This window comes from Phyllobates terribilis, unplaced genomic scaffold (assembly GCF_046119375.1).
Source record: "Phyllobates terribilis strain yellow unplaced genomic scaffold, ASM4611937v1 Scaffold_1__5_contigs__length_1240528914, whole genome shotgun sequence".
Lineage (NCBI taxonomy): Eukaryota > Metazoa > Chordata > Amphibia > Anura > Dendrobatidae > Phyllobates > Phyllobates terribilis.
In genome coordinates this window covers 505,092,925-505,117,824 of record NW_027362761.1, presented here as the reverse complement: position 1 = coordinate 505,117,824, position 24,900 = coordinate 505,092,925, and the positions used below count along the sequence as shown (strand labels likewise).

The following is a 24,900-nucleotide window of genomic DNA, read 5'->3' as shown; positions in this document are numbered from 1 at the left end:
CCAAATTCTAGACTAAAAGCAGACCTGTCCCCAAATTTCACAATACAAAAATTATACATTTTGAAATAGATGTCTTCCAACTGATGAGGCGGGTGTATTTACTCTGAGAATCAATGTTAGAATGGTTGTATTGCCCTTTATGAAAGTTTAACCAAATATCCCCCAAGTGTTCCTCCTGCTGCTGAGATCTTACTCTGCTCAGTACAAGCTGCAGCTGCCAGGCTGGGTAGGGAGAACCTGCATACACTTCAACTCATGAGCTCTCACTCTGTAGTTGGACTAATATAACGCTCATCTTAATATCAGGATTACACAACCAATATGATATGAATTTTCAAAGCAAGTACACCAGGCATGATAGATCTATTTTATAATATATACAGTTTGTATTGTGAAATCTAGTGACAGATATGCTTTATGAACAACTCCAGAATTATAATTGCTTACTAACCCATTAACCATCCTATACCACCAGAAATATTAAGTGCTAACCTCTAAGCTACACTAGACATCTGAAGGAATTACGTTTTAACCACCATGAAGCTCTATGGACACCACCATTAACCCTTTTACCACCATAGACCATCAGAGACTTAAAGGGGTATTCCCATCTCCAAGATCCTATCCCAATATGTAGTAGGTGTAATAATAATAATATTAGTAAATACCTCCAATTAGAAATGTAGTCTAGTTCTTCTGACTCGCTGTGTTGCTTACCACATGTGCAGGCAATACAGGACCTTAGGTATCCATGGTTACGACCACTAGCAACTAGCTAACTAACTGTGCCTTTATCAGTGGAAGTAACCATGGATACCCAAGGTCCTGCGATGCCTGCACATGAGGAAAGAGATAGCAAATCAGAAAAAATATACTACATTTCTAATTGGAGGTATTTGCTAATATTACTATTATTACACCTACTACATATTGGGATAGGATATTGGAGATGGGAATACCCCTTTAAGGTATCAAACCATAGACCAGCATTTTGATATAGGGAAAATATATATTCTTGTACCGTGTTAGCCAGTAGATAGAAAAATATTTAGATTTGAGAGTCCTCAGTAGTCGATACCTTTTAATGGCAAACTGAAAAGATGGTAACAAATTGCAAGCTTTCGAGACTTTGCAGGTCTCTTCATCAGGCTAGTATACCACAAAATCTGAAGAGTCACATATTTATACACAATAAGACACACAAAAAATGCAATAGGTAAGACAGGTGATGAAAAGCAGAGTTATTATGGAAGAGATAAACAGTTCTGGCTATAAATATTTTAGCAGTTAATAGATAAGGAGTGTGAAGGTTTTATTGTCCTGTGACTAGGTCCAGTGTTGTGATGGCCTCACAAGTCTGAGGAGCACATTCCTTAGTTGATGTAGAATGACATAAATCCATGCGACACATTCATTCCTGCTCTGAAAGTGTTAAAGGTCACCATCAGTTTATATTCTGAGATTCTTCTTTCTCCTTGAGATTTGAAGTTACCTTTTAATACCAGTAATTTCATGTCTTTGTTTTTCATCACCTGTCTTACCTATTGCATTTTTTTGTGTGTCTTATTGTGTATAAATATGTGACTCTTCAGATTTTGTGGTATACTAGCCTGATGAAGAGACCTGAGTAGTCTCGAAAGCTTGCAATTTGTTACCATCTTTTTAGCTAGCCATTAAAAGGTATCAACCACTGAGGACTCTCAAATCTAAATATTTTTCATAGACCAGCAGGGATTTTACCAATAATAAAGCTACCCTATGTAAAACACATAAATGTAGGAAGTTGGCAGAATATAACAGACGGCCATTTTGCCATCCCCTTCTTGAGCACCAGAAATTTTAAGGAAAACCCCTTCGTAAAAATTCTGCATTTTTCCTTGGACATTGTAAAAAAAAAAAACTATGGTAACTTTATGGTGTCTAGCTGCACAACGCAGAAGGTATGACATTGTGAGAGCAAGGCATGGGTGCATATAAATATCACGGGGCCCTATAGCAAAAGTACTAATTGAGCCCCCCTGCAGGCTCATACCACCCAACTTTTAAATACAGCGTGAGGGACATCTATTGCTACATATATGCAGCAATTATGACGCTACTGAACGACCATCAACAATACCCGTTTCATGGCCCGCATATATTATGATGACCTAAAAAATGCCCCCTCTGCACACAAACAGTCTGATATTCCCACAGTGAATTCCCCCACATGCGGATTATGGTGCCCCCACTGTTCCCACCCACGCATTATGATGCTGCCCGCGTGTCTCCAACACAGTATGATGCCCCTAAAGTGTCCTCAACACACTATAATGTTCTCATGGTTTCTCCACACACAGTATCATGGCCATTATAGCCCCACAGTGTAATGGGCCCCATTCAGTATGATGGCCCCCACACACAGCATCATTGCCATCACATCAGGCCCCCCACATAATATGATGTCCCTCTTAGCCCCACACACAGTATGATGCCCCTATAGCCCCACACACAGTAGCAGGGTCCCCACAGCCCTTATAATTCTGACATTATTAAAGTAAAATTACTCACCTTGCCCGGTTCCCCCGAGATGCTGCCCTGGTCTGTGCAGTGTGTGTCCACTTTAATCTAGGCTGAATGGTGGGACAATGAGCCCCCGGCTCTCTGTTACACCATTCTCTTCAACAGTATCTGCATTATGGGGATGAAAATATTGTTAAAATTGTGGCAAGGAGGCCTGTTAAGGGCAGTACGCCACTTCCTATAGGTGCAGTATGCCTGTGCCTATAGGTGGATCTGGTGAAGATAAAATGTACTTTAAAATACAATGATTGAATTGTGTTTGTTTTTATGTTAATTAGACACCCAGAATATTGTGTGAGTGAAAGGAGGACCCCAGGGAGCGACCTGGGGAAGGCTGCAGAGGGTGCTGGATGTTGTGTGGTCTACAAAACGGACACCAAATAATCCATGCCTGCAGACTCCAGAGAAGTAAATCCAGCACTGGATCCAAATGTAATACTTCGGGAAGGGGTATAGCAATGGGATAAAATATTTATCATGCAAGGATGATGTTCAGGGTGAGTAGGCAGACATGTCTCAGTCCTGGACTACTAGAAATAATTCATTTGTTGTGTGTGGGTGGTGACTATACAGTATTATATTAATACAGAAGCCAAAGAAGGTATATTAATTCAGAAGCCAAAGCACATGACAATTAAACTTGCCACAAAACAACTAATGATATGATAAACCTACGTAAAATCACACGAGATAGTTAAAATTTTAACACAATGTTATTCTGCAAAAAGAGTAAACTTAATTTAAAGTCATAAAGTGCACATCCCTCCACTATCTAATGAACTCTGTGCCGAGGTGTGATGAAACATGGGCAAATCCATTACCATAAGTTCTTTTTATAACGACTTTCTGCATTACTCATAGTGATCACCAGTCCACAGATGTAGTAATGAGTTCTAGGTCATGTTCCAAAAATCTGCAGCTCAGTACAATTCTCCTTCCTTAGCAAAAGATACATAAATCTGACGATAGAATGCAAGTGGGGTTGAATTCCGTCCTACACATCATAAACCGCGTTTTACCATGTGGCGTGTACCCATGCTCTGCCGTAGTTACATGAGGGTGACAATGGAGCGTACTGGAGTAATGCAGTCTGATGGGAGCCCAGCCACTCCAGCTTCTCCCGTTAACACGTGCACAGTGGTTGGTTAGGTATCAGTCTGTCCAGCTGAAAAAGTGAAATAGTCATTGTTAAAGGGTTTTTTTTTTAGAATTTGGAAAAATTTAGCCACATGCAGAGAATAGGTTAAAAAGTCCTATATTCACTTCTTAAGGCCAGGGTTACACAACCGTGTATTCTCACATCTGAAAGAATCGGATCAATTATGCAAATCACACCCTGATTAGAGTGTTTGATGACGAGAAGATGGAGGAAAAAATGTCTACCTCTTCTCCATTGTGTCAGTCCGAGGAAATCAGACTGCACTCAGATGTCATCCAAGTGCAGTCGATGGCTTCCACGGACTCATTGACTTGCATGGCCTATTCCGATCCAAATATTGGATAAACTTCAGCATGCTGTGATCTTTTCCTCAGACAGACTCTGTCTGTGGAAAAAAAAATCGGACATGTGCACGGCCCCATAGCATAACATTGGTGCAAGTGCGATCCGATGTTTTGTCAGATCGCACTCGGACTGATAATACTATCGTCTACACGAGCCCTTAAAGTGGAGGATCTGTCACAATATAACATGCATACACTATAAAAGGAGTTTTCCGAACAGAATAAACCTTTGCCCAGGGGACAGGACATATAAAAAAAATAGCAACCTCTGTTATAATCACCTACCAGCACCCACTTGGGTCCAGCGCAGGCTGCTCCGTGGTCTGCGCAGAGACAGGAAGTGGTGATGTCACCATTCCACCAGCCGCCGGACCATTGCGGCGTGTGATTAGCTGCAGCGGTCAGGTGCCTCATTAGATGCTATGCGCAGACCATGAAATGGCCTGCGCTGGATTCAAGTGGGTGCCGGTAGATGAGTATAACTGAGTATGATTTTTTTTCATATCCCCTAACTTGAGCAAAGTTTTATATTGCCCAGACACCCCCTTGAAATAGATATATTGGTCCTGATGAGGGTTATATGCTTGCTTTCAAAATCCATATATCCTTGTAAAACCTTATTTGAAAGTTTTCCTGGCTGACATTAGAAAGATCAACAAGAGCGGGACTTGTAAAATATTGATCTTAAAGGGATTGTCCAGGCTTGGGACAAAAGTCTGCAGTCACTCTAAAAGTAACGATAAAGCAGTAAGAGAGTAAAAAGTAAGAACAAACGCAATGACCGCAAAAAAAGACATTTCAAGAGAAATACCACCAGCGCTTTCCTGAAGTGTCCTCTGCGTGAATAACTCGTCGGGTACGCCACCGTCTAACAGACCTCGTGTTCACATACCCAAAAATAACAAATGTTCTAATGGAATCCACTTCAGGAATCGCTTCTTCTTTGCAGAAATTTTTTTGTTTCCTGAAGAAGGTTTGAAGACATTTCAAGAATTTTTTTCTTTCCTGAAGCATTTTATTCAGCTTTCTGATTAGACAGTGCCAGTTTGGAGCGTCTTCCATCAGGAGACGCTTCAAAGAAGTGACATGCACTTTCATTTTTCCTAACAGGCGTATCACAAAATCTAAGGTGGAAGAAAAACGCTCAAAAGACAGAACATATGAACAGCAAGTTGTTTAACAAATGCAATCAGTCTTTCAAGCGTTTTTTCAGCGACATTTTTATTGATTTTCAGAGCAGCAAACCCGCTCCGAAGACTTGTTACAAAACTCTGTGTGCCCATAAATTACTGAGTACATGCCTGTTGTGTGTCATGAATGTTCCTCAGTGGTTCCACTAAAAGATCTGCTCCGCACATGATTTCGCAGTTGTTGGATGAGCTCAGGATTCTGCTGCTGGATCTGTTGTGCAAACTGCTGCCCGCTACAAGAGAAACATATTCACCATTTCACCTATTTGCAAAATATATAACTGAGCCCCCACTTACCAGGTTTAATTTATAATAACGGTGTTTTCTTATTAGCTACCAGGGCACCATGCCCCAGATGCTACTTCTAGCACTGCGCCCCCAATAGCTATGCCCTGGGTATCAGGCCACCTTTACTTTGCTAGTAAGTGAGCATCCAGGGGCCCACACCTATCAGGCCGTGGTGTAACTTCTCAAACAGGGCCCCCAACTGTAACAGGTCCTCCACAGTGTTGGTCTTCTCATATGGACCAAAAGGACCATGGCTCCAGGTGCGACTGCACCTTTGCATCCACTATAGTTATACCCCTGCTATCTGGCACCACAGAGCAAAACATGTGAATCATGTCTGTGACTGTCACTACTCATGGACACGCCATGAGGCTTGGGAAGTCAAGAGGTCCGGCGTCAGATACCAAGAGGGCTCGTCATACACAAAGGGGTAAGGCAAAGGTAAGGCAAAGGTGTAGTCAGGTCACAGTCGGAGGTCAGAATTCCGAGAAGATAGCGGATCAAGACAAAAGGGCAAGGCAAACAGATGGTCAAAGGCAAGGTGCACAGTCGGGCAACAAAGATCAAATACAGGAACAAAGAGAACAGAGGAAGCACACACCATTTGAGTAAAGCTTCAACTAGCACTAATTGGAGGCAGAGAGCTAGCTAAATAGCCAGTTAATTACTCGAATAGCAGACACATGGAGGAAGCCCCGGCACTTCCTGATTGGACAGCTGAACTGTCACTCAACATACTGACAGCTCAGCATGCCCCAGCCTCCAATTGGATGGCTGAGCTGTCCATCACCATACTGACAGCTCGGCAGTCCTAGATTGGACAGCTGAACTGTCACTCACTGCTTCCAGACACACCTATAGGCGGAATCGTGACAATGTCATAAATGGTAAAGCTGAGCTAACATACTTACGCTTGTATGAGACCTGACAGGTCTGTAAGGCCACCAACACCTGCAGCTGGGCCCCCACCAGCATTAGACATCATGCCAGACATGCTGCAAGATAGGAAACAAATGTATCAGGATTAAATTATGTTCTGCTCCAGGACGTTTCGTATTGCACTATGAATCTCCTCTTCATATAGTCCTATGCACACAGAACTGGCAGGAATTATAACAGATAGGCTGTGTGCCCACAATGCGTTTTTTAAGCGGCAAAAACTCTTCAGAAACGCTTAAAAAACGCATGGTAGAAGGCATGCCATGTTCCCCAATGATAATCCGCATGTGCTGTGCAATTTCCGCTGTGGATTATCATTGCGGAAAAAAACGCAGCACTACCAATTATTTTGTAGATGCGCATTCCATGCGTTCTAATGTGCGGATGGTACCCGGGTCTGGAGAAGAGGAGACTCTCCTCCGGACCCGGGTACCATAGAACCTGTAAAAAAAAGAATAAAATAAAAAATAAATATGATACTTACCTTTTGACGGCCCCGGTGTGCTTGTCTTCGCTTGCCGGCAGATCGCGGTGGACTGAAGGACCTGCGCTGACGTCATAGTCATGTGACGGCAGGTCCTTCAGTGTACCGCGAGCTGCCGGCAAGGGAGGACGGCGCGAAGCAAGACTGCGGGGGCCATCGGAAGGTAAGTATAGATTTATTTTTTTATTTTTAAACATTCTTTACGGTCACAGTACACTGTGTTCCAAATTATTATGCAAATAATATTTTCTCAGATTTTCCCAAATTACCTATATGAATTGCAGTCATTGTAATTTTCCAGTCAAATAACTATTAGAGTACAATTGAAAGGTTTTTGTACAAACTGCCTATGATAACAGTATATTTTAAAAAAATAAAAAACTCAAACTGCACTCGAAATGCATGTTCCAAATTATTATGCACAGCAGAGTTTTCAACCTTTTCATTTTAATAAAGAACAAAAAAATGGTCATTTTTGAAATTATAAGCATTAGCCGGTTGTTACAAACTGAAATCAAACAGTTTTCAACTCAAAACTTGATTCTAGGTGATGTTACATTTGCACATAGGACCCCTTGTTCGAAAGGAGCTTCTGAACTCTCTCGTCCATTGAATTTGTCAGGTTTTGGATGGTCTCTGCTTCAATTGTTTTGCATGAGGACAGAATACTCTCCCAGAGCTGTTGCTTAGATGTGAACTGCCTCCCGCCATCATAGACACTCCTTTTGATGATGCTCCCGAGGTTCTCAATGGGGTTGAGGTCAGGGGAGCATGGCTGCCACACCATAAGTTTGTCCCCTTTTATGCCCATAGCAGCCAGAGATGCAGATGTGTTATGTGCAGCATGAGACGGGGCATTATCATGCATGAAATGATCTTGCTGTGGAATGCACGGTTCTTCTTCTTGAACCATGGCAGGAAGTGCTGTTTGAGAAACTCCACATACATTATGGAGTTCATCTTTACCCCTTCAGGGATCCTAAAGGGGCCGACAATCTCTCTCCCCATGATTCCAGCCCAAAACATTACTCCACCTCCTCCTTGTTGGCGCCGTAGCCGTGTTTGCATGGGGTGTCCATCAACCAACCATCCTCCACTCCATCCATCTGGACCATCGAGCGTTGCACGGCACTCATCGGTGAACAAAACAGTTCAATGGTCCAGATGGATGGAGTGGACATAAAAGGGGACAAACTTATGGTGTGGCCCCCATGCTCCCCTGACCTCAACCCCATTGAGAACCTCTGGAGCATCATCAAAAGGAGTGTCTATGATGGCGGGAGGCAGTTCACATCTAAGCAACAGCTCTGGGAGGGTATTCTGTCCTCATGCAAAACAATTGAAGCAGAAACCATCCAAAACCTGACAAATTGAATGGACGAGAGAGTTCAGAAGCTCCTTTCGAACAAGGGGTCCTATGTGCAAATGTAACATCACCTAGAATAAAGTTTTGAGTTGAAAACTGTTTGATTTCAGTTTGTAATAACCTGCTAATGCTTATAATTTCAAAAATGACCATTTTTTTGTTCTTTATTAAAATGAAAAGGTTGAAAACTCTGCTGTGCATAATAATTTGGAACATGCATTTTGAGTGCAGTTTGAGTTTGTTTGTTTTTTTTAAAAATATACTGTTATCATAGGCAGTTTGTACAAAAACCTTTCAATTGTACTCTAATAGTTATTTGACTGGAAAATTACAATGACTGCAATTCATATAGGTAATTTGGGAAAATCTGAGAAAATATTATTTGCATAATAATTTGGAACACAGTGTATATACGGTAAATCCATGCCGGTTGCATGAATTTATATAGTGTGACCAAGTTGTCAAGCAGTTTCCAAGTGATGCTAAAATCGCTTGGAAAGCGCTTGTCAACCCACAAGCGGAAATGCATGTGAAGAACGCTTCACTTCCGCATGTCCCTGGCAGGAAAAACGCATGTACAATCCGCATGTACAATCCGCATGTACAATCCACATGCGTTTTTTCTGCCAGGGAGATGCAGAAACGCCCAGGAAAAATCCGGAGCATTTCTGCATCGTGGGCACATAGCCATAGAGAGAAAATTGGAGGGGACAGGTAGTTAAATTTTTAGTAGCTGAGAACCAGTGTCTTATAAGTTTCAAGTTGGAGAAAATTGGATAAATGGTGGAAAGAGAAATTCCTTCTATTTTACTTTCTCTTCTAATTTAAAGAGTATTTTACATTACAAACTCTATACAATATTAAATAGATCTTAGACTTGAGGAAGCTGGTGTACTTACTTTCAAAAAATCCATGTCAGAACGGCTGTATAATCCTTTGTGAAAGTTTTCCTGGTTGTTATTAAAATGAGCATTTGGTGAGTCCAGTTCATGAAATGCTCGTTTCAATATCAAGATCATACAGCCATTCTGAAATGGATTTTTTTTTATTACGTAAGTACCCTAGCCTCATCAGGTCTATGAGATCTATTTAATAATGTGTAGTGTTTGTAATGTGGAGACAGATCCATAATAAGTTTGACTGGACAAATTTGTGATCAAAATTAACGGGAATCTGTCAGCTGGTTTTTGCTACAGCATCTGAGAGCAGCATTATGTAGGCAAAGAGACCCTGAATCCAACGATGTATCACTTAGGTTACTGGGTGCAGCAGTTGTGACACAATTCGAGCTTTTAAATTTAGAATGAAGCAGAGCTGAGAAAGCTAACCCCACCCACACCAGGATCTGTATATACAATGGCTGCTTATCACAAGAGGGAGCGTGGCCGCACTAGTGTAGGTCGGCAATGTTAAACTCTTAGTGATAAATCCTTCACAGTTAGTAAACAGCACACACTTTGGCAAGTGACACATCGCTAAAATCTCTCAACCCATACCTCATGCTGTCTTCAGATTACAATAGCAAAATCCTGCTGACAAATGCCCTGTAACCTCCACACTCTCCCATATATAATGATACCAAATGTGCTCTTTTCAACCATCTACACCTTATAATGGCCGAGAACAAAGGCCACCATTTTCCTAGAATGCCTACAGCTCTCACCGGTACTTAGGAATGATATATAGATAGGCACATAGCAACTATGTAGATTTTTGTTTATTGACGGCACACAGACAGGGGTTTATTGCTCTTTATTTTAGCATTTTTATCTTGTCTGTATTTTTTTACTTTATTTTTTTAACTTTACTATTTTTTTTAAGCTTGGATGCTCTGCATTAATTCTGCATTCCTTAGTGTGCAGATCACAGTTAGAGGGAATCTGTCAGTCGGTTTGTGCTGTGCATGGTTTGGTTTGTGCTGTGAGGACAGCATGAGGTAGGGGTGAAAACACAGAATTCAATGATGTGTCATTTATCAGGCTATGTGTTGTTTACTTATAGTAAAGGTTTTATCACTAGAACATTATTATTCATTATCACTAATGACTACTAGTCTTACTCTGCCCCCTATTGTGATTAGCAGCTCACTGTCTATAGACAATGTACATACAGAGCCTGGTGTGGGCGGGGTTAGCTTTCTCAGCTTTGCTTCATGCTAAATCTAAAAACTCTGATTGCGTCAGAACGGCTGCACCCAGTAATCTAAGTGATACATTGCTGGATTTGGGGTCTCTTTGTCTACATCATGCTGCTCTCAGATGAGGTAGCAAAAACCTGCTGACAGATTCCCTTTAAGTGTAGATGGTCACTAGATCACTATTAACAATCATCTACTCACAAGGCATTGCTGAGAGGACACTGGCCATGTCCTCTCAGCATTCTCCTCTCCACCATCTGATTGTCGGAGGCCCATGACATTATTGAGTCATGGCAAGTGTCCATGACAATGGCCCAAATTCGGCATCCCATTCCAGAACGCAGACCTTACTTTGAGCGTTGTGACCGACATTTCTTGTGACAAAGAACTGACGATTTTGGCTCTCTAGCTCCGGTCAGTGATCTGCCATCGAAGAGGATCACATACATTCAGCAGTGATGTAAATTCTTTAACCCCTTCCCGACAAGGCAATTTTCATTTTTTTTTGCGCTTGCACTTTTTCCTCCCTTTCTTCATTCTGCGGTAACAATGACCTGCAGACATGATTTTCCATGTAGGTCCAATTATGGTGATACAAAACTTATATTGTTTTTTGTTTAAATGTTGAAAAAAAAAATTGTGACGAGATCAGTTACGTGTTTATTTTTCGGTCGATGGAGCTGTGTGAAAGCTTGTTTTTTTTATGCTGACATTTTTATTGATATCATTTTGGGTAGATACAACATTTTGATTTCTTCTTATTGCTTTTATGTGTGATGTTGTGACAACAACAGTAAAAAAAACAGAAATTCTGGCATTTCGATTTTTTCCTCTTTACAGCGGTAACCGATCAGGTTAATTAATTCTATAATTGAATAGATTGGATTTATGGACTCAGCAATATCAAATATGTTTATTTTTTAATATTTACATCATTTCTTTATTTTTAATGGGGGAGAACGGGAGATGATTAGAATTTTTTTTTCCATATTTTTAAAAACATTTTCTGTTTTTACTTTATTTTGTAGCCCCTTTAAAGGACTTTGTACTTGCAATCGTTCAATCACCAGTACTATATACTGTAATACCATAGTATTTCAGTATATCATAAAAATCACAGCCTTCCATGAACGGCACCCACAGGCTAGTCTTCACAGACACCAGACCTGTCGACCACGCGTCGTGGAGGAGGAAGGGGGATAATTGGCACGTGGGACGACGTGCTCCCCAGACCACGCACTGTAAATGCCACTGTCAGAGATGGATAGTGGCATTTAAGAAGTTACAACGGTGGGCAGTACGGGGACCCATTTCCACCTCCAAAGCAGCAAGCTGCTTCTATCACAGACAAATAAAGGTGTGCATTAAGGCTACGTTCCCACAATGAGCTTTTAGTGAGTTTTTGACGCTGCAGAATTTCTGCACCATTTCTACATCTCTTATTTAAATTAAGTTACTTGCAGTTTTTCACAGTTTTTGAGTGCGTTTTTATCACATTTTTGACCCTGCGGTTCATGTATCTTGTTGGTATGTCATGTATTAACCCTCCGTCAGGGGCAACTGATCTGACAGGCGCAGCTCACTTAGTTTCATTTGTCTATTTTCAGTGGTTTGTCTGGGAAACACCCTCCTCCCAGTACCTTCCTAACTTTAAAGGCTGTGTGATTATGTGTATTCTCATTTATTACATTCATATTAAGGTAACTGATCACTTTTAGAGCATTGAAATTTTAAAAAAAGGAAAATATAGCCAATTTTCTAGCCTGTGCCTGACAGGCGCAATGCCCCTAAACTAGTTATGAAACATATTGCCCCTGACGGAGGGTTAAGTAAAGCTGCTTTGGGGTTTTGATACTTCTTGGTATTTGGGTTTCACAAAACTTTATTGATATACTTAGGTGCAGACTACATGGTTTTTTGATACGTTTTATATCTCTGGAATTTTCACACCTAAAGCAAGTCTATGGGGAAATTCCACACAGAAATTTACATGCGGAGGATTTGAATCACATACCGCAGGTCCGTTTACGCTGAGTAAAAAAAATGCACAGTGGGCACGAGATTTCTATAAATCCCATCCACTATAATGGAACTGTAGGAAGCTGCATTATTGATGCAGCAAAAACACGCAGCGTCAAAAACTCACCAAACGTTCATAGTGGGATCGTAGCCTAAGGCCACGGTCCCACTATCAGTATTTGGTCAGTATTCGGTCAGTATTTTTTCTCAGGAGTGGCAGCCAAAACCAGGAGTGGGTGATAAATGCAGGATTGGTGACTTGTTTCTATTCTACCTTTTCTCTGATTGTTCCTCATTTGGTTTTGGTTCCCATTCCTGAGAAAAAATACTGACCAAATATTGATAGTGGGGCCGTGGCCTGAGACAAACTATTGGACTGCAAAAGGTCCATATACTGTCCTTCCAAAGGGATGTCATTCTGTCTGTGTCTACCCCTGGACCCACCACGAGACATAAATGCATGTCATATGTTGGGAAGGGGTTAGTGAGTTTCTAATAAACTTTCTGCAAGAATGCAGTCATTGACTGTTTACTTCCCATGGATAAAAGTCTTTTTCGGTCATTTGATGGACACACATCTGCTGGACATGTTACAAGACACAACTGTATGGGTATGTTCACAGTACATCTTTTCCCAGTTGTCAAAGAAAACAGTTTTTCAAGCAGAAAATGCTTCAGGAAACTCCTTTTTTCACGAGTTTTGTAAAACTGAAGCGTCTTCAACTTGCGCTGTTTCCTTTAATTTGTTTTTCCAGCATTTTGTGGACTTTTTTTAGTTTTCCCATTGACTTGTATTGTAAGGTATTGCGCATCTTCCTAGCAGAAAATGCCAGAAGAAGGAATATGTGTCTATGACATGACCAGGACAGTTTTTTGTCTACATTGACCTTTTCACTGCCCTAGACCAGCAGGTACACTGACATCAAGGTTCCAATATATCAAGCAGTTTTCACTGTAATTCTTTTGGCATTTTACATCAGTCGGGCCAGCTCTGCCAACTTTTTGAAAAGTGTGTAGAACACGGGCGGGATAGGGTGTGACAAGCCTCGCCTGACAGGTTCATCAAACTGGACTTGACAAAATTGGTGGAAATTATAACAGAAATGTACTTTGATTCCTGACTGAGAAAAATTTGTGGCGTTGGCGCCACAGACGCCTCTTAATGAATTTGACACATCTGAGTCCCGTGGTCGGAGTACAGACTGCTATGCATGGACCAGCTGAGGGTATCCTTAGACAAACTCCAAAGCTTCATATATGCCTATGAAGCTGTTGAGTTCGGGTCAAGAGACCCTCAGCTGGTTCGTAGTTGGCCCATAGAACACGGATGTGTGAATCCGGCCTGAAAGGAAACTTTGCTCTTGTCCATGGTTTTTGTCTGATTTTGCTGCTCAGCCCCATTCAAGAGAAGTCGAAAGGCTCCAATACCAAACACATGGGCCGCATAGGTGCGGTTTCAGGAAGGAAGCGGCCATATCTATTTTTAACCTCATTAATAACAAGTTAGAAAAGAAACTCACAGCTGTTGTACTTGTGGATCCTGCATTAGGCCGGCTGCCTAGGAGATATGACAAAGGAGAAGGTTTGTTAATAACATAGTCACTGATGAGAATTATGAATTCTGTTGGGCCGAGTTTTGGCGCCATTTTGAATGAATTTTTTTTAATCTAACATCATAAAAAGAGGAAAAGATAAAGGTAAGATCTAAACAGTGACACCAGTGTGCCAGGAGTGAATAAGGGTGAATAATGGGGGAAATCTGGCGCCCAACAGAGGACAGTGTGTGTGCACATCTTGCAGTACCTAGTGAAGCGAATTATGGCCTGATATACTGAAGTAAAGGAGTGTCTCACCATGCTCACAAATGCTGGGTTATTCATCAGACTGGCCATGTCAAATCCTGATCCTGCACTCGTCTACAAATGAAAAATGGAATTTAGCAAAGGCTGCCAAAAAAGTAGAATACACCTGGAGCCAATTTTACTTCATAAAATAGTTATCAAAAATCACAACAAACATTGGGGCAGATTTATGAATGTGCAAAGTTCCCACAAACTCTGCATTTAAAGGTTCAAGCAAAGTGGATGTGATTTTATAAAAACTCATTGCCCATTGTGTGTTTAAAGACGCTGTGGAAATGTGAATTTGTGGGTCTGCTTTTTGCTCCATAAACTTATATTGGGAGCCTGGAAAAACACATGTAAAATTTCACTTGTTTTTTCCCTAAAAATATGAAATAGAATAACTGCATCAAATGCAAACCAAAAATGCATTAAAAAACGGAAAAATCGTGAAAAAAAGAAACAAAATGAAACAGAACAGATTACTATTGCGTATTTTAATACAGACTCCTGTGGAAAAGACGAGAAGAAACCACAGAAGAAAAATACACAATGTTTCTGCAAATGGGAATATTGGCTAAAGCCAACCAACAATATTCTTGAAGGATAGGAAATAATCAAGGGGAAAAAAATCAGGGTGTCCTAAAACCTACAAATAACAGTAATTTGGTAACAGACTGACTTACAGGACTGGGAACTTGTCGGAGTTTTAGTTCTGCAATCTTTAAATAGGACTTGTAGGACTCATTTTCAGGATCAAGATCCAAGGCCTTGTGGTAGCTGCCGATTGCCTCTTTATACTTATTCATTGCCGCCAGGGCTCGACTACAGAAGAAGATATCAGTAGATCATAATTATATTATACACACAAAGCATTGATGCATTATGGCCTATCTGGTTCCTAAAATATGACAACTGGATCGTGGTAAGAGGACATGAAGACAGGGGATGTATCTGCATCATGCTGCTGTGACTGAACAGCAAAAAGCACACCTGATTATCTGTCAGCCCGATTTCTCTAAGCAATAAGGAGTTATCCACCTGGCAAAAGGAAAAACAACCCTTCATTGACTGTTTATAGATTATGTCATATAAGTATGGGGCTGTCATATACAGTATGTATGTGATTCGATATGCACTTAGCAAAATTTTTGGCCACAGCAAATTTTTTGCTGCAACAGTGACATGCTCCTATGGCATCATCGACATAGCAAAAAGTGTAAAACCAGGCAGCGTCGGAGTGGAAGCAGCAGGAAATCAATGAGGTTAGTAATGTTCCTATAAAACAAAACTAAAGAAATGAGCCGAAGCATATGCTGGTATACGTGCAATGTGTAGGATCACGTTCACACCATGGGCATTTCACAGAAAAAAAAAAGAAGAAAATAAACAAAATCAGCATATACCCTGTGGTAGGTAAATAGTAACGCTAGTTTGATCAAAAAAGCATGAAAGCGATTTCACGGCAACAAGGTGTATCCAATCGGGACGGTCCTATCCTATCTCTAGTATTAAAACCCCACCTTGTGTCAGCCAACCTTAATGTACAGTTAGGCTTTCTTTCTTTCTCAGGATGAACCAAACTGTAGATTTTGCCACTCCTAATATTGTAGCAATTTCTCGGATGGGTTTTTTCTGTTTTTGCAGCTTAAGGATGGCTTGTTTCACCTGCATGGAGAGCTCCTTTGGCCGCATGTTTACTTCACAGCAAAACCTTCCAAATGCAAGCACCACACCTCAAATCAACTCCAGGCCTTTTATCTGATTAATTGAGAATGACATAACGAAGGGATTGCTCACACCTGTCCATGAAATAGCCTTGGAGTCAACTGTCCAATTACTTTTGGTCCCCTTAAACCTTAAAAACAGGGTGGCACATGTTAAGGAGCTGAAACTCCTAAACCCTTCATCCAATTTTAATGTGGATACCCTCAAATGAAAGCTGAAAGTCTGAACTTCAACTGCATCTGAATTGTTTTGTTTAAAATTCATTGTGGTAATGTCTAGAACCAAAATTAGAAAAATGTTTTCTCTGTCCAAATATATATGGACCTAACTGTAGATTAGGGCAGAGCAGGACAGGGGCCCGACTATTCAGCCTCCTAGCCATGGGAAGCTATATAGATGAAATGCCTAACTCAAAAAGGGGGAGCCACGTCCCTGTTTGTACAGAATACAAATAACTGCAGCAAAACCAAAGAAATGAGCTGGAGCAATTCCATTAGCGATCCTAATGGAATATGAATTGCCCAATGAAATGACTGCATAGGCTGTTTATAAAAATCCTCGAAAAAGATACAGGTCAAAGCACACGGCTGTCTATAAGTAATTTCTTACCCCATTCTCCCATAGGCTTTGCTGTATTTAGTATCAATAGATATCGCTTTCTCACAGTCTGATATTGCATCGGTGTGACGGCCCAGCTGACTGTGTGCTGCAGCCCTGAAAATGGATAAATAGGTTAACGTGGCAAATAGATGACCTCAGAACATTGCCGATGAGTCTTGTTAGGCTCTGGGCTATATGGAGAATTTGTTGTAATTTATTACAGACATTGCGTGGAAAAACATCACAGTATGGAAATTCTACGCAGCAAAAAAATAAATAAATATGGTCACTTTAATACCCTCATGTTATTGTGAGTAGGACATACGGGTAGCAAGAAGTCCATCTGGTTTGGATTTCTTCAGACTTTTGCAGCAATGATACTTTCGTTATGTTGCAATGTAGCATTGCCATATTGCCACCTTTGGCTGCGCATCATCTGCTGTAGCCAAAGTTACTGAGTTGCCCCAGTTTTATTGCAATTACTCTTGCAATAAAATTTTCATTAGGTAGACACATCATCAGTGCACTTGCTGAATTGTGCGCTTCTACGTATGAGCGTGCATAAGGATAAAGTGGCCCCATGCAAATATCACATAACTGCTTCCCTTTTGATGTGCAAGGCAAGGTCAGTTTCACATTTCTGTCATTCACAGCCAGAGTGCGAACCACGATGTCCAGACCGGACACGAGTCTCCTGACTGAACTTAGCAGCCAGATACAGTGGGTATGGAAAGTATTCAGACCCCTTTAAATTTTTCACTCTTTGTTTCATTGCAGCCATTTGGTACATTTTAAAAAGTTCATTTTTTTCATTAATGTACACTCTGCACCCCATCTTGACTGAAACAAAACAGAAATGTAGAAATTTTTGCAAATGTATTAAAAAAGAAAAACTGAAATATCACATGGTCATATGTATTCAGACCCTTTGTCAGTATTGAGTAGAAGCACCCTTTTGAGCTAGTACAGCCAAGAGTCTTATCGGGAATGATGCAACAAGTTTTTCACATCTGGATTTGGGGATCCTCTGCCGTTCCGTCAGGTTTGATGGTGAACGTTGGTGGACAGCCATTTTCAGGTCTCTCCAGAGATGCTCAATTGGGTTTAGGTCAGGGCTCTGGCTGGGACAGTCAAGAATGGTCACAGAGTTGTTCTGAAGCCACTCCTTTGTTATTTTAGCTGTGTGCTTAGGGTCATTGTCTTGTTGGAAGGTGAACCTTCGACCAAGCCTGAGGTCCAGTGCACTCTGGAAGAGGTTTTCATCCAGTATATCTCTGTACTTGGCCGCATTCTTGTTTCCTTCAATTGCAACCAGTCGTCCTGTCCTTGCAGCTGAAAAACAACCCCATAGCATGATTCTGCCACCACCATGTTTCACTGTTGGGATTGTATTGGGCAGGTGATGAGCAGTGCCTGGTTTTCTCCACACATACCGCTTAGAATTATCACCAAAAAGTTTTATCTTCATCTCATCAGATCAGAGAATCTTATTTCTCATAGTCTGGGAGTCCTTCATGTGTTTTTGAGCAAACTCTATGCGGGCTTTCATATGTCTTGCACTGAGGAGAGGCTTCCGTCGGGCCACTCTGCCATAATGGCCCGACTGGTGGAGGGCTGCAGTGATAGTTGACTTTGTGGAACTTTCTCCCATCTCCCTACTGCATCTCTGGAGCTCAGCCATAGTGATCTTGGGGTTCTTCTTTACCTCTCTCACCAACACCCTTCTCCCATGATTGCTCAGTTTGGCTGGACGGCCAGGTCTAGGAAGACTTCTGGTGGTCCCAAACTTCTTCCATTTAAGGATTATGGAGGCCACTGGGCTCTTAGGAACCTTAAGTACTGCAGAAATTCTTCTGTGCCTTGCCACAATACTGTCTCTGAGCTCCTTGGGCAGTTCCTTTGAGCTCATGATTCTCATTTGGTCTGATATGCACTGTGAGCTGTGAGGTCTTATATAGACAGGTGTGTGCCTTTCAAAATCAAGTCCTATCAGTTTAATTAAACACAGCTGGACTCCAATGAAGGAGTAGAACCATCTCAAGGAGGATCACAAGGAAATGGACAGCATGTGACTTAAATATGAGTGTCTGAGCAAAGGGTCTGCATACTTATGACCATGTGATATTTCAGTTATTTTTTAATAAATTTGCAAAAATTTCTACATTTCTTTTTTTTTCAATCAAGATGGGGTGCAGAGTGTACTTTATTAAGAAAAAAAATGAACTTTTTAGAATTTACCAAATGGCTGCAATGAAACAAAGAGTAAAAAATGTAAAGGGGTCTGAATACTTTCCGTACCCACTGTACGTTCCTATGAGGAACGGTTGCAGGATTTGGGAATGTTTAGCTTGCAAAAAAGAAGACTGAGAGGAGACTTAATAGCTGTCTACAAATATGTCAAGGGCTGTCACATTGTAGAAGGATCATCTTTATTCTCATTTGCACAAGGAAAGACTAGAAGCAATGGGATGAAACTAAATGGGAGGAGACACAGATTAGATATTAGAAAAAACTTTTTGACAGTTAGGGTGATTAATGAGTGGAACAGGCTGCCACGAGAGGTGGTGAGTTCCCCTTCAATGGACGTCTTCAAACAGAGGCTGGACAGACATCTGTCTGAGATGATCTAGTGAATCCTGCTTTGAGCAGGGGGTTGGACCAGATGACCCAGGAGGTCCCTTCCAACTCTACCATTCTATGATTCTATGATTCTATATCCCAATGAACCTGTGGAGTTTGGGAGCGGAAACCCGTGGCCAATCCACATATCGCTGTCCATACTTGGACTGTGAATGTTAGACATGTGAAACCAGACTAATGCCTTACACATGCAATAAAATTAGTAAAGAAATCTGTAGAACTTAAATAAAAAGTTGTTCACTAATCGGTTTAAATTGTTTCTTAGTTCTGCAACAATTATTATTAAGCATGTTTAAACTTTCTGCTGTTTTGCCAGGATCTATAATGTATATCAACTGAAATACTTTATTGAGTTATTAATCCCTATAACACTAAATCAGGGGTCCCCAGTCAGTGGCTTGTGGTCCCCCAATGTGTGGCTTGTGGCTTTCTGCTCAGTTGAATGCCATTCTCAACTGTATCAGCGTACACAGGGGGCATTATTACTTGTTAAGGAGGGCACTTACTGGTCATTATTACTTGTTATGGGAGCACTTGACGGCATTTATACTTTTTTAAGGGGCATTAATACAATACTAGTCGATTAACACTCTGCCTTATTACTTTTTAAGGGGGCACTGAAGGGGCATTATAACTGTGCCAGGCAAAAGTTGTTCTGGTGTTTTCAAAAGCATCCAGCAACTAGAGGGGTTAACACAGCCACAGAAGACAGGTAGTAGTTATCACAGCTCCAGGGGGATTCTGAGGAAGTTGTTATTGTCTGGAATCTGCAGGAAGAAGCTGTGTGCTGGAAGGTCTCAGGGTAAACTAAGGCAAGCGAAGCTATCAAGACCAGATGGTTGAGGGAAGTTGTGGCTGGAATCAGAGATGCAGTACTGACAGCTAGGAGTCAAATCTGTGCATCAAGATAAGAGAGTGAGAGAATCACCTCCTCACCAACCCCCCATCCTCCACCCTCCACCTCACTGCAGGATAAAGGAATAGAGATATCCTTTGTAAACACTGTGCATCTGTGAAGAGAACTGATCTGTGAAGAGACTAGCATAATTGTTCCTAGAAGCATTGTACAGAGAGTAATGATTCAGGGTGATGGACTTAAACTTGAATAAAAACACTGCGATTAACTGCAGCCTGGGACCCTGTCATCCCTGTGTGTGCCTGGAGGCTGATATACCTGATGACTGTGAAAGCTCTGATTAATCCTGAGTAAAATTCCCACAGGATTTCCAAAAATTCATGTTTTTTTGTACTGCCCATATACACCTATTGGCATGCATGCAACCTATCTTTATAAGCGGCAGTCAGGTCAGACTCATTAGAATTTTACAAGGGGGTTGATAATTACTTTAGTAGGGGGCACTTGGGGCATTATTAATTTTTCCAGGGGCCCTGAGGGACCTTATTACTTTGTAATTGGGCACTTGTAATATTATTACATTACAAGGGGGCACTGAAGTCATAAGTACTTTCTAAATGATATGCATATTAGGGGACTTGTCTCATTTTTACATTATAAGGGGCATTATGTATGAAACAGCATTTGAAGCATTAGTACTTAATAAAGGGGCACTTGGGGAATTATAAACCTCAAAGGGGCCCACAGTGGGCTTCCAACATTTCTTTAAATAGAATATGGCTTACAACCATATTTCGGAGCTACATGTGGCTCTCAATGTAAGAAAGGTTGGGGACCCCAACACTAAATCAAGTTCGGGGGAGGTCCCTAAGCAAACCTTTTTATGGGCCCCACCTAAAGTAATGTAAAAGATTACTACCTGTTGCAGTAATACACAGCATTGTTCGGATCTAATTCTACAGCCTGTGAGTAACAATCCAATGCAGCCTCGTAGTTCTGTTCCTTCATATAATTATTTCCTGAAATTAAAATATTCACATTTTTTAATAAAATTATAAGAATATACAGTACAGACCAAAAGTTTGGACACACCTTCTCATTTAAAGATTTTTCTGTATTTTCATTACTATGAAAATTGTACATACACACTGAAGGCATCAAAACTATGAATTAACACATGTTGAATTATATACTTAACAAAAAGTGTGAAACAACTGAAAATATATCTTATATTCTAGGTTCTTCAAAGTAGCCACCTTTTGCTTTGATGACTGCTTTGCACACTCTTGGCATTCTCTTGATGAGCTTCAAGAGGTAGTCACCGGAAATGGTTTTCACTTCACAGGTGTGCCCTGTCAGGTTTAATAAGTGGGATTTCTTCCCTTATAAATGGGGTTGGGACCATCAGTTGTGTTGTGCAGAAGTCAGGTGGATACACAGCTGATAGTCCCACTGAATAGACTGTTAGAATTTGTATTATGGCAAGAAAAAGCAGCTAAGTAAAGAAAAACGAGTGGCCATCATTACTTTAAGAAATGAAGGTCAGTCAGTCCAAAAAATTGGGAAAACTTTGAAAGTGTCCCCAAGTGCAGTTGCAAAAACCATCAAGCGCTACAAAGAAACTGGCTCACATGAGGACCGCCTCAGGAAACGAAGACCAAGAGTCACCTCTGCTTCTGAGGATAAGTTTGTCTGAGTCACCAGCCTCAGAAATCGCAGGTTAACAGCAGCTCAGATTAGAGACCAGGTCAATGCCACACAGAGTTCTAGCAGCAGACACATCTCTACAACAACTGTTAAGAGGAGACTTTGTGCAGCAGGCCTTCATGGTAAAATAGCTGCTAGGAAACCACTGCTAAGGACAGGCAACAAGCAGAGAAGAGACTTGTTTGGGTTAAAGAACACAAGGAATGGACATTAGACCAGTGGAAATCTGGGCTTTGGTCTGATGAGTCCAAATTTGAGATCTTTGGTTCCAACCACCTTGTCTTTGTGCGACGCAGAAAAGGTGAACGGATGGACTCTACATGCCTGGTTCCCACCGTGAAGCATGGAGGAGGAGGTGTGATGGTGTGGGGGTGCTTTGCTGGTGACACTGTTGGGGATTTATTCAAAATTGAAGGCATACTGAACCAGCATGGCTACCACAGCATCTTGCAGCCGCATGCTATTCCATCCGGTTTGCGTTTAGTTGGACCATCATTTATTTTTCAACAGGACAATGACCCCAAACACACCTCCAGGCTGTGTAAGGGCTATTTGACCAAGAAGGAGAGTGATGGGGTGCAACGCCAGATGACCTGGCCTCCACAGTCACCAGACCTGAACCCAATCGAGATGGTTTGGGGTGAGCTGGACCGCAGAGAGAAGGCAAAAGGGCCAACAAGTGCTAAGCATCTCTGGGAACTCCTTCAAGATTGTTGGAAGACCATTTCCGCTGGCTACCTATTGAAGCTCATCAAGAGAATGCCAAGAGGGTGCAAAGCAGTCATCAAAGCAAAAGGTGGCTACTTTGAAGAACCTAGAATATAAGACATATTTTCAGTTGTTTCACACTTTTTTGTTAAGTATATAATTCCACATGTGTTAATTCATAGTTTTGATGCCTTCAGTGTGAATGTACAATTTTGATAGTCATGAAAATACAGAAAAATCTTTAAATGAGAAGGTGTGTCCAAACTTTTGGTCTGTACTCTATTTTTATTTCATTTATGCTACTCACCAGGAAAGGCAACAAAATGGCATAAACAGTCAAGAGTTGACAGGACCAATAATTATGCTGAAACCAAATATAATTCACTATAGCCAAATGTAATTTCTATGCAAAAACTAGATTGTACAATACTCTAACAAATATTTGCCAATCCTTCCCATTTAGGATGTTTGGAGATTTGGTGTATAATTGTGCCACACCTTACAGAACGTGATTGGAAAAGAAACAAAAGGTGGCACAAAAAGTGGAACATGGACCATTAGGATTACATGTGGACTTATTTTTTTTTCTCTTTCATCCTTTATCAAAAGTTTCCACTTTGTGGGCATAGCTGAAAATAGTGAGTTTCACACTTACAATATTTTAGCTCCATGGCAATACCGCATTTTCCAAGAGTCTCAGGAAAATTGCAGCAAATTTTATAATTCTCATGGCAAAAAAAACCCCATGCAAGCCTGGTAAAAAATGTTTACTACTCATGGGCAATCTGGTGTTGCCATCGAGTCATACCATGGACATGTGCAATCTGTGCAATTACACAGGAGCCCATTGTGGGTCAATAATTTTTAATAAAAGAGAGTAAAAACATAGAAAACATGACATACATTAAAAGAATCCATTGGAATTTTCCATAAAGTTTTATAATAAGGAAAGTAGAAGAAAATGAAATTAAGTTTTGTGACATTTTCCAATGGTGTGGAAGGACATGATAGGCTGACTTCATGAAGGATCACCGTAGTTCCTTCTTCAGGGAAGGGAGCCTGGGAGAACTGATAAGATTGTGATTGCCAGTGACAAAACTCAGAGCTTCCAAGCAAACCCTATTATAAAGATCATTGTTGAACGACCAAAATTTGGACATTTTTTTCCAACTCTACCAGATGTGTGTATACCTGGCCCTTGCTTTACTGTATCTACAACAGAGGGCAGAAGATTGATGATAAAAGGATAAAAAGGATTTTGTGATTTGTCTTCTGTAGTTTACAGGAGATAGAAGATTGGTGCAATAAGACAAAAACCTTAGTCCATTGGTCCCTGGAGAAATGACTTCTGACTCAGCTTCTCAAGTGGATATCTATGGAATAGTGGTCTTGATCGCTCCCAACTTCAGGAGGAGTCGTTATGAAAAGCCAAATCTCAAGGGACAGTCCACCAGGAAAAGAGGTCAAGGGTCTCAGTTTGATTGAATAAAAATGCCCAACTTGTATAGCATCCATTTAAAAAAAGACCTAATATGTGTGTGTGCTTCAAACCACCTGAGATGACAAGGTTATTAAATACAGAGATGGTTGAGCTGGCGTTGGAGGCCTAATGAAGCCATATTTCTTACAACCCATGTAATTAATTGGGAGAGAAGACAGCACTAATGGTCTATACTTAAGGTTAAACCATAATTTATTTTATTCACTTATTTGAAAAGGTGAAGAAGATGGCGTGACACCCATCTGAAGACCCCTGTTGTTTTAATATTATGCAAAATGTATGTCATTGCATGTTTTATCCTCCTGGAGGCTGCAGTTCCTGTTAGTCAGTGTAGCATCGGCGTCCCTGCCCTCTGCTAGGCAGGGACGCCGTCCCTCTCACCTCCGCGCTCCTCACGTGGGCCCCTCCGGCGCTCCTGCCTCTGTCGGCGCAGCAGCGTCCCTGCCCCATGTCAGACAGGGACACCGTCTCTCTTGCCCCCCGGCTCCTGGCGCGGCTTCTCCTTGCGCTCCGTTCCCTGCTGTGGCCGGCGCGCGTTCCTCCTCCAGCAGAGTGCTTAGGGCGCGCGCGCACTCCCCCCCCTCTTAAAGGGACGGCGCACGTCTTCCTAAAAAGTCCCCGGCCAATGGCCAGAGGACTTCCCATATTTAAGGCACCTCCTCCAAAATGGAGGTGCCCGAGCAACAGTTGTCGCACTGTGTCTTCACCTCTGCTTCAGCCCTCAGGTCCCTTCGCTAGTCTGACTAGTCCAGCCTGTTACCTGCCTGTCACTTGTCTGTTACCTGGAAGCGCCTGCCAGCACCTGCTGAGTTATCTACCTGCTTATCCGGA

General features: G+C 41.4%; 1 protein-coding gene across 3 annotated transcripts in view; it reads right to left on the bottom strand.

Annotated features, from left to right (window-relative positions):
- Positions 1-3,576: 3,576 nt before the first annotated feature.
- Positions 3,577-24,900, bottom strand: part of SGTB (small glutamine rich tetratricopeptide repeat co-chaperone beta) — a 292,085-nt gene continuing 270,761 nt past the window's right edge. For all 3 annotated transcript variants that reach the window (XM_073680229.1, XM_073680228.1, XM_073680230.1), the window contains exons 5-12: positions 21,073-21,172; positions 16,667-16,771; positions 15,016-15,154; positions 14,342-14,404; positions 14,009-14,046; positions 6,455-6,538; positions 5,367-5,488; positions 3,577-3,727 (exon numbers count right to left, since the gene is read on the bottom strand). In XM_073680229.1, the coding sequence (XP_073536330.1) occupies positions 5,377-5,488; positions 6,455-6,538; positions 14,009-14,046; positions 14,342-14,404; positions 15,016-15,154; positions 16,667-16,771; positions 21,073-21,172 (641 nt within the window). In that variant the 3' untranslated portion in view covers positions 3,577-3,727; positions 5,367-5,376. The remainder of the gene's footprint in view (positions 3,728-5,366; positions 5,489-6,454; positions 6,539-14,008; positions 14,047-14,341; positions 14,405-15,015; positions 15,155-16,666; positions 16,772-21,072; positions 21,173-24,900) is intronic.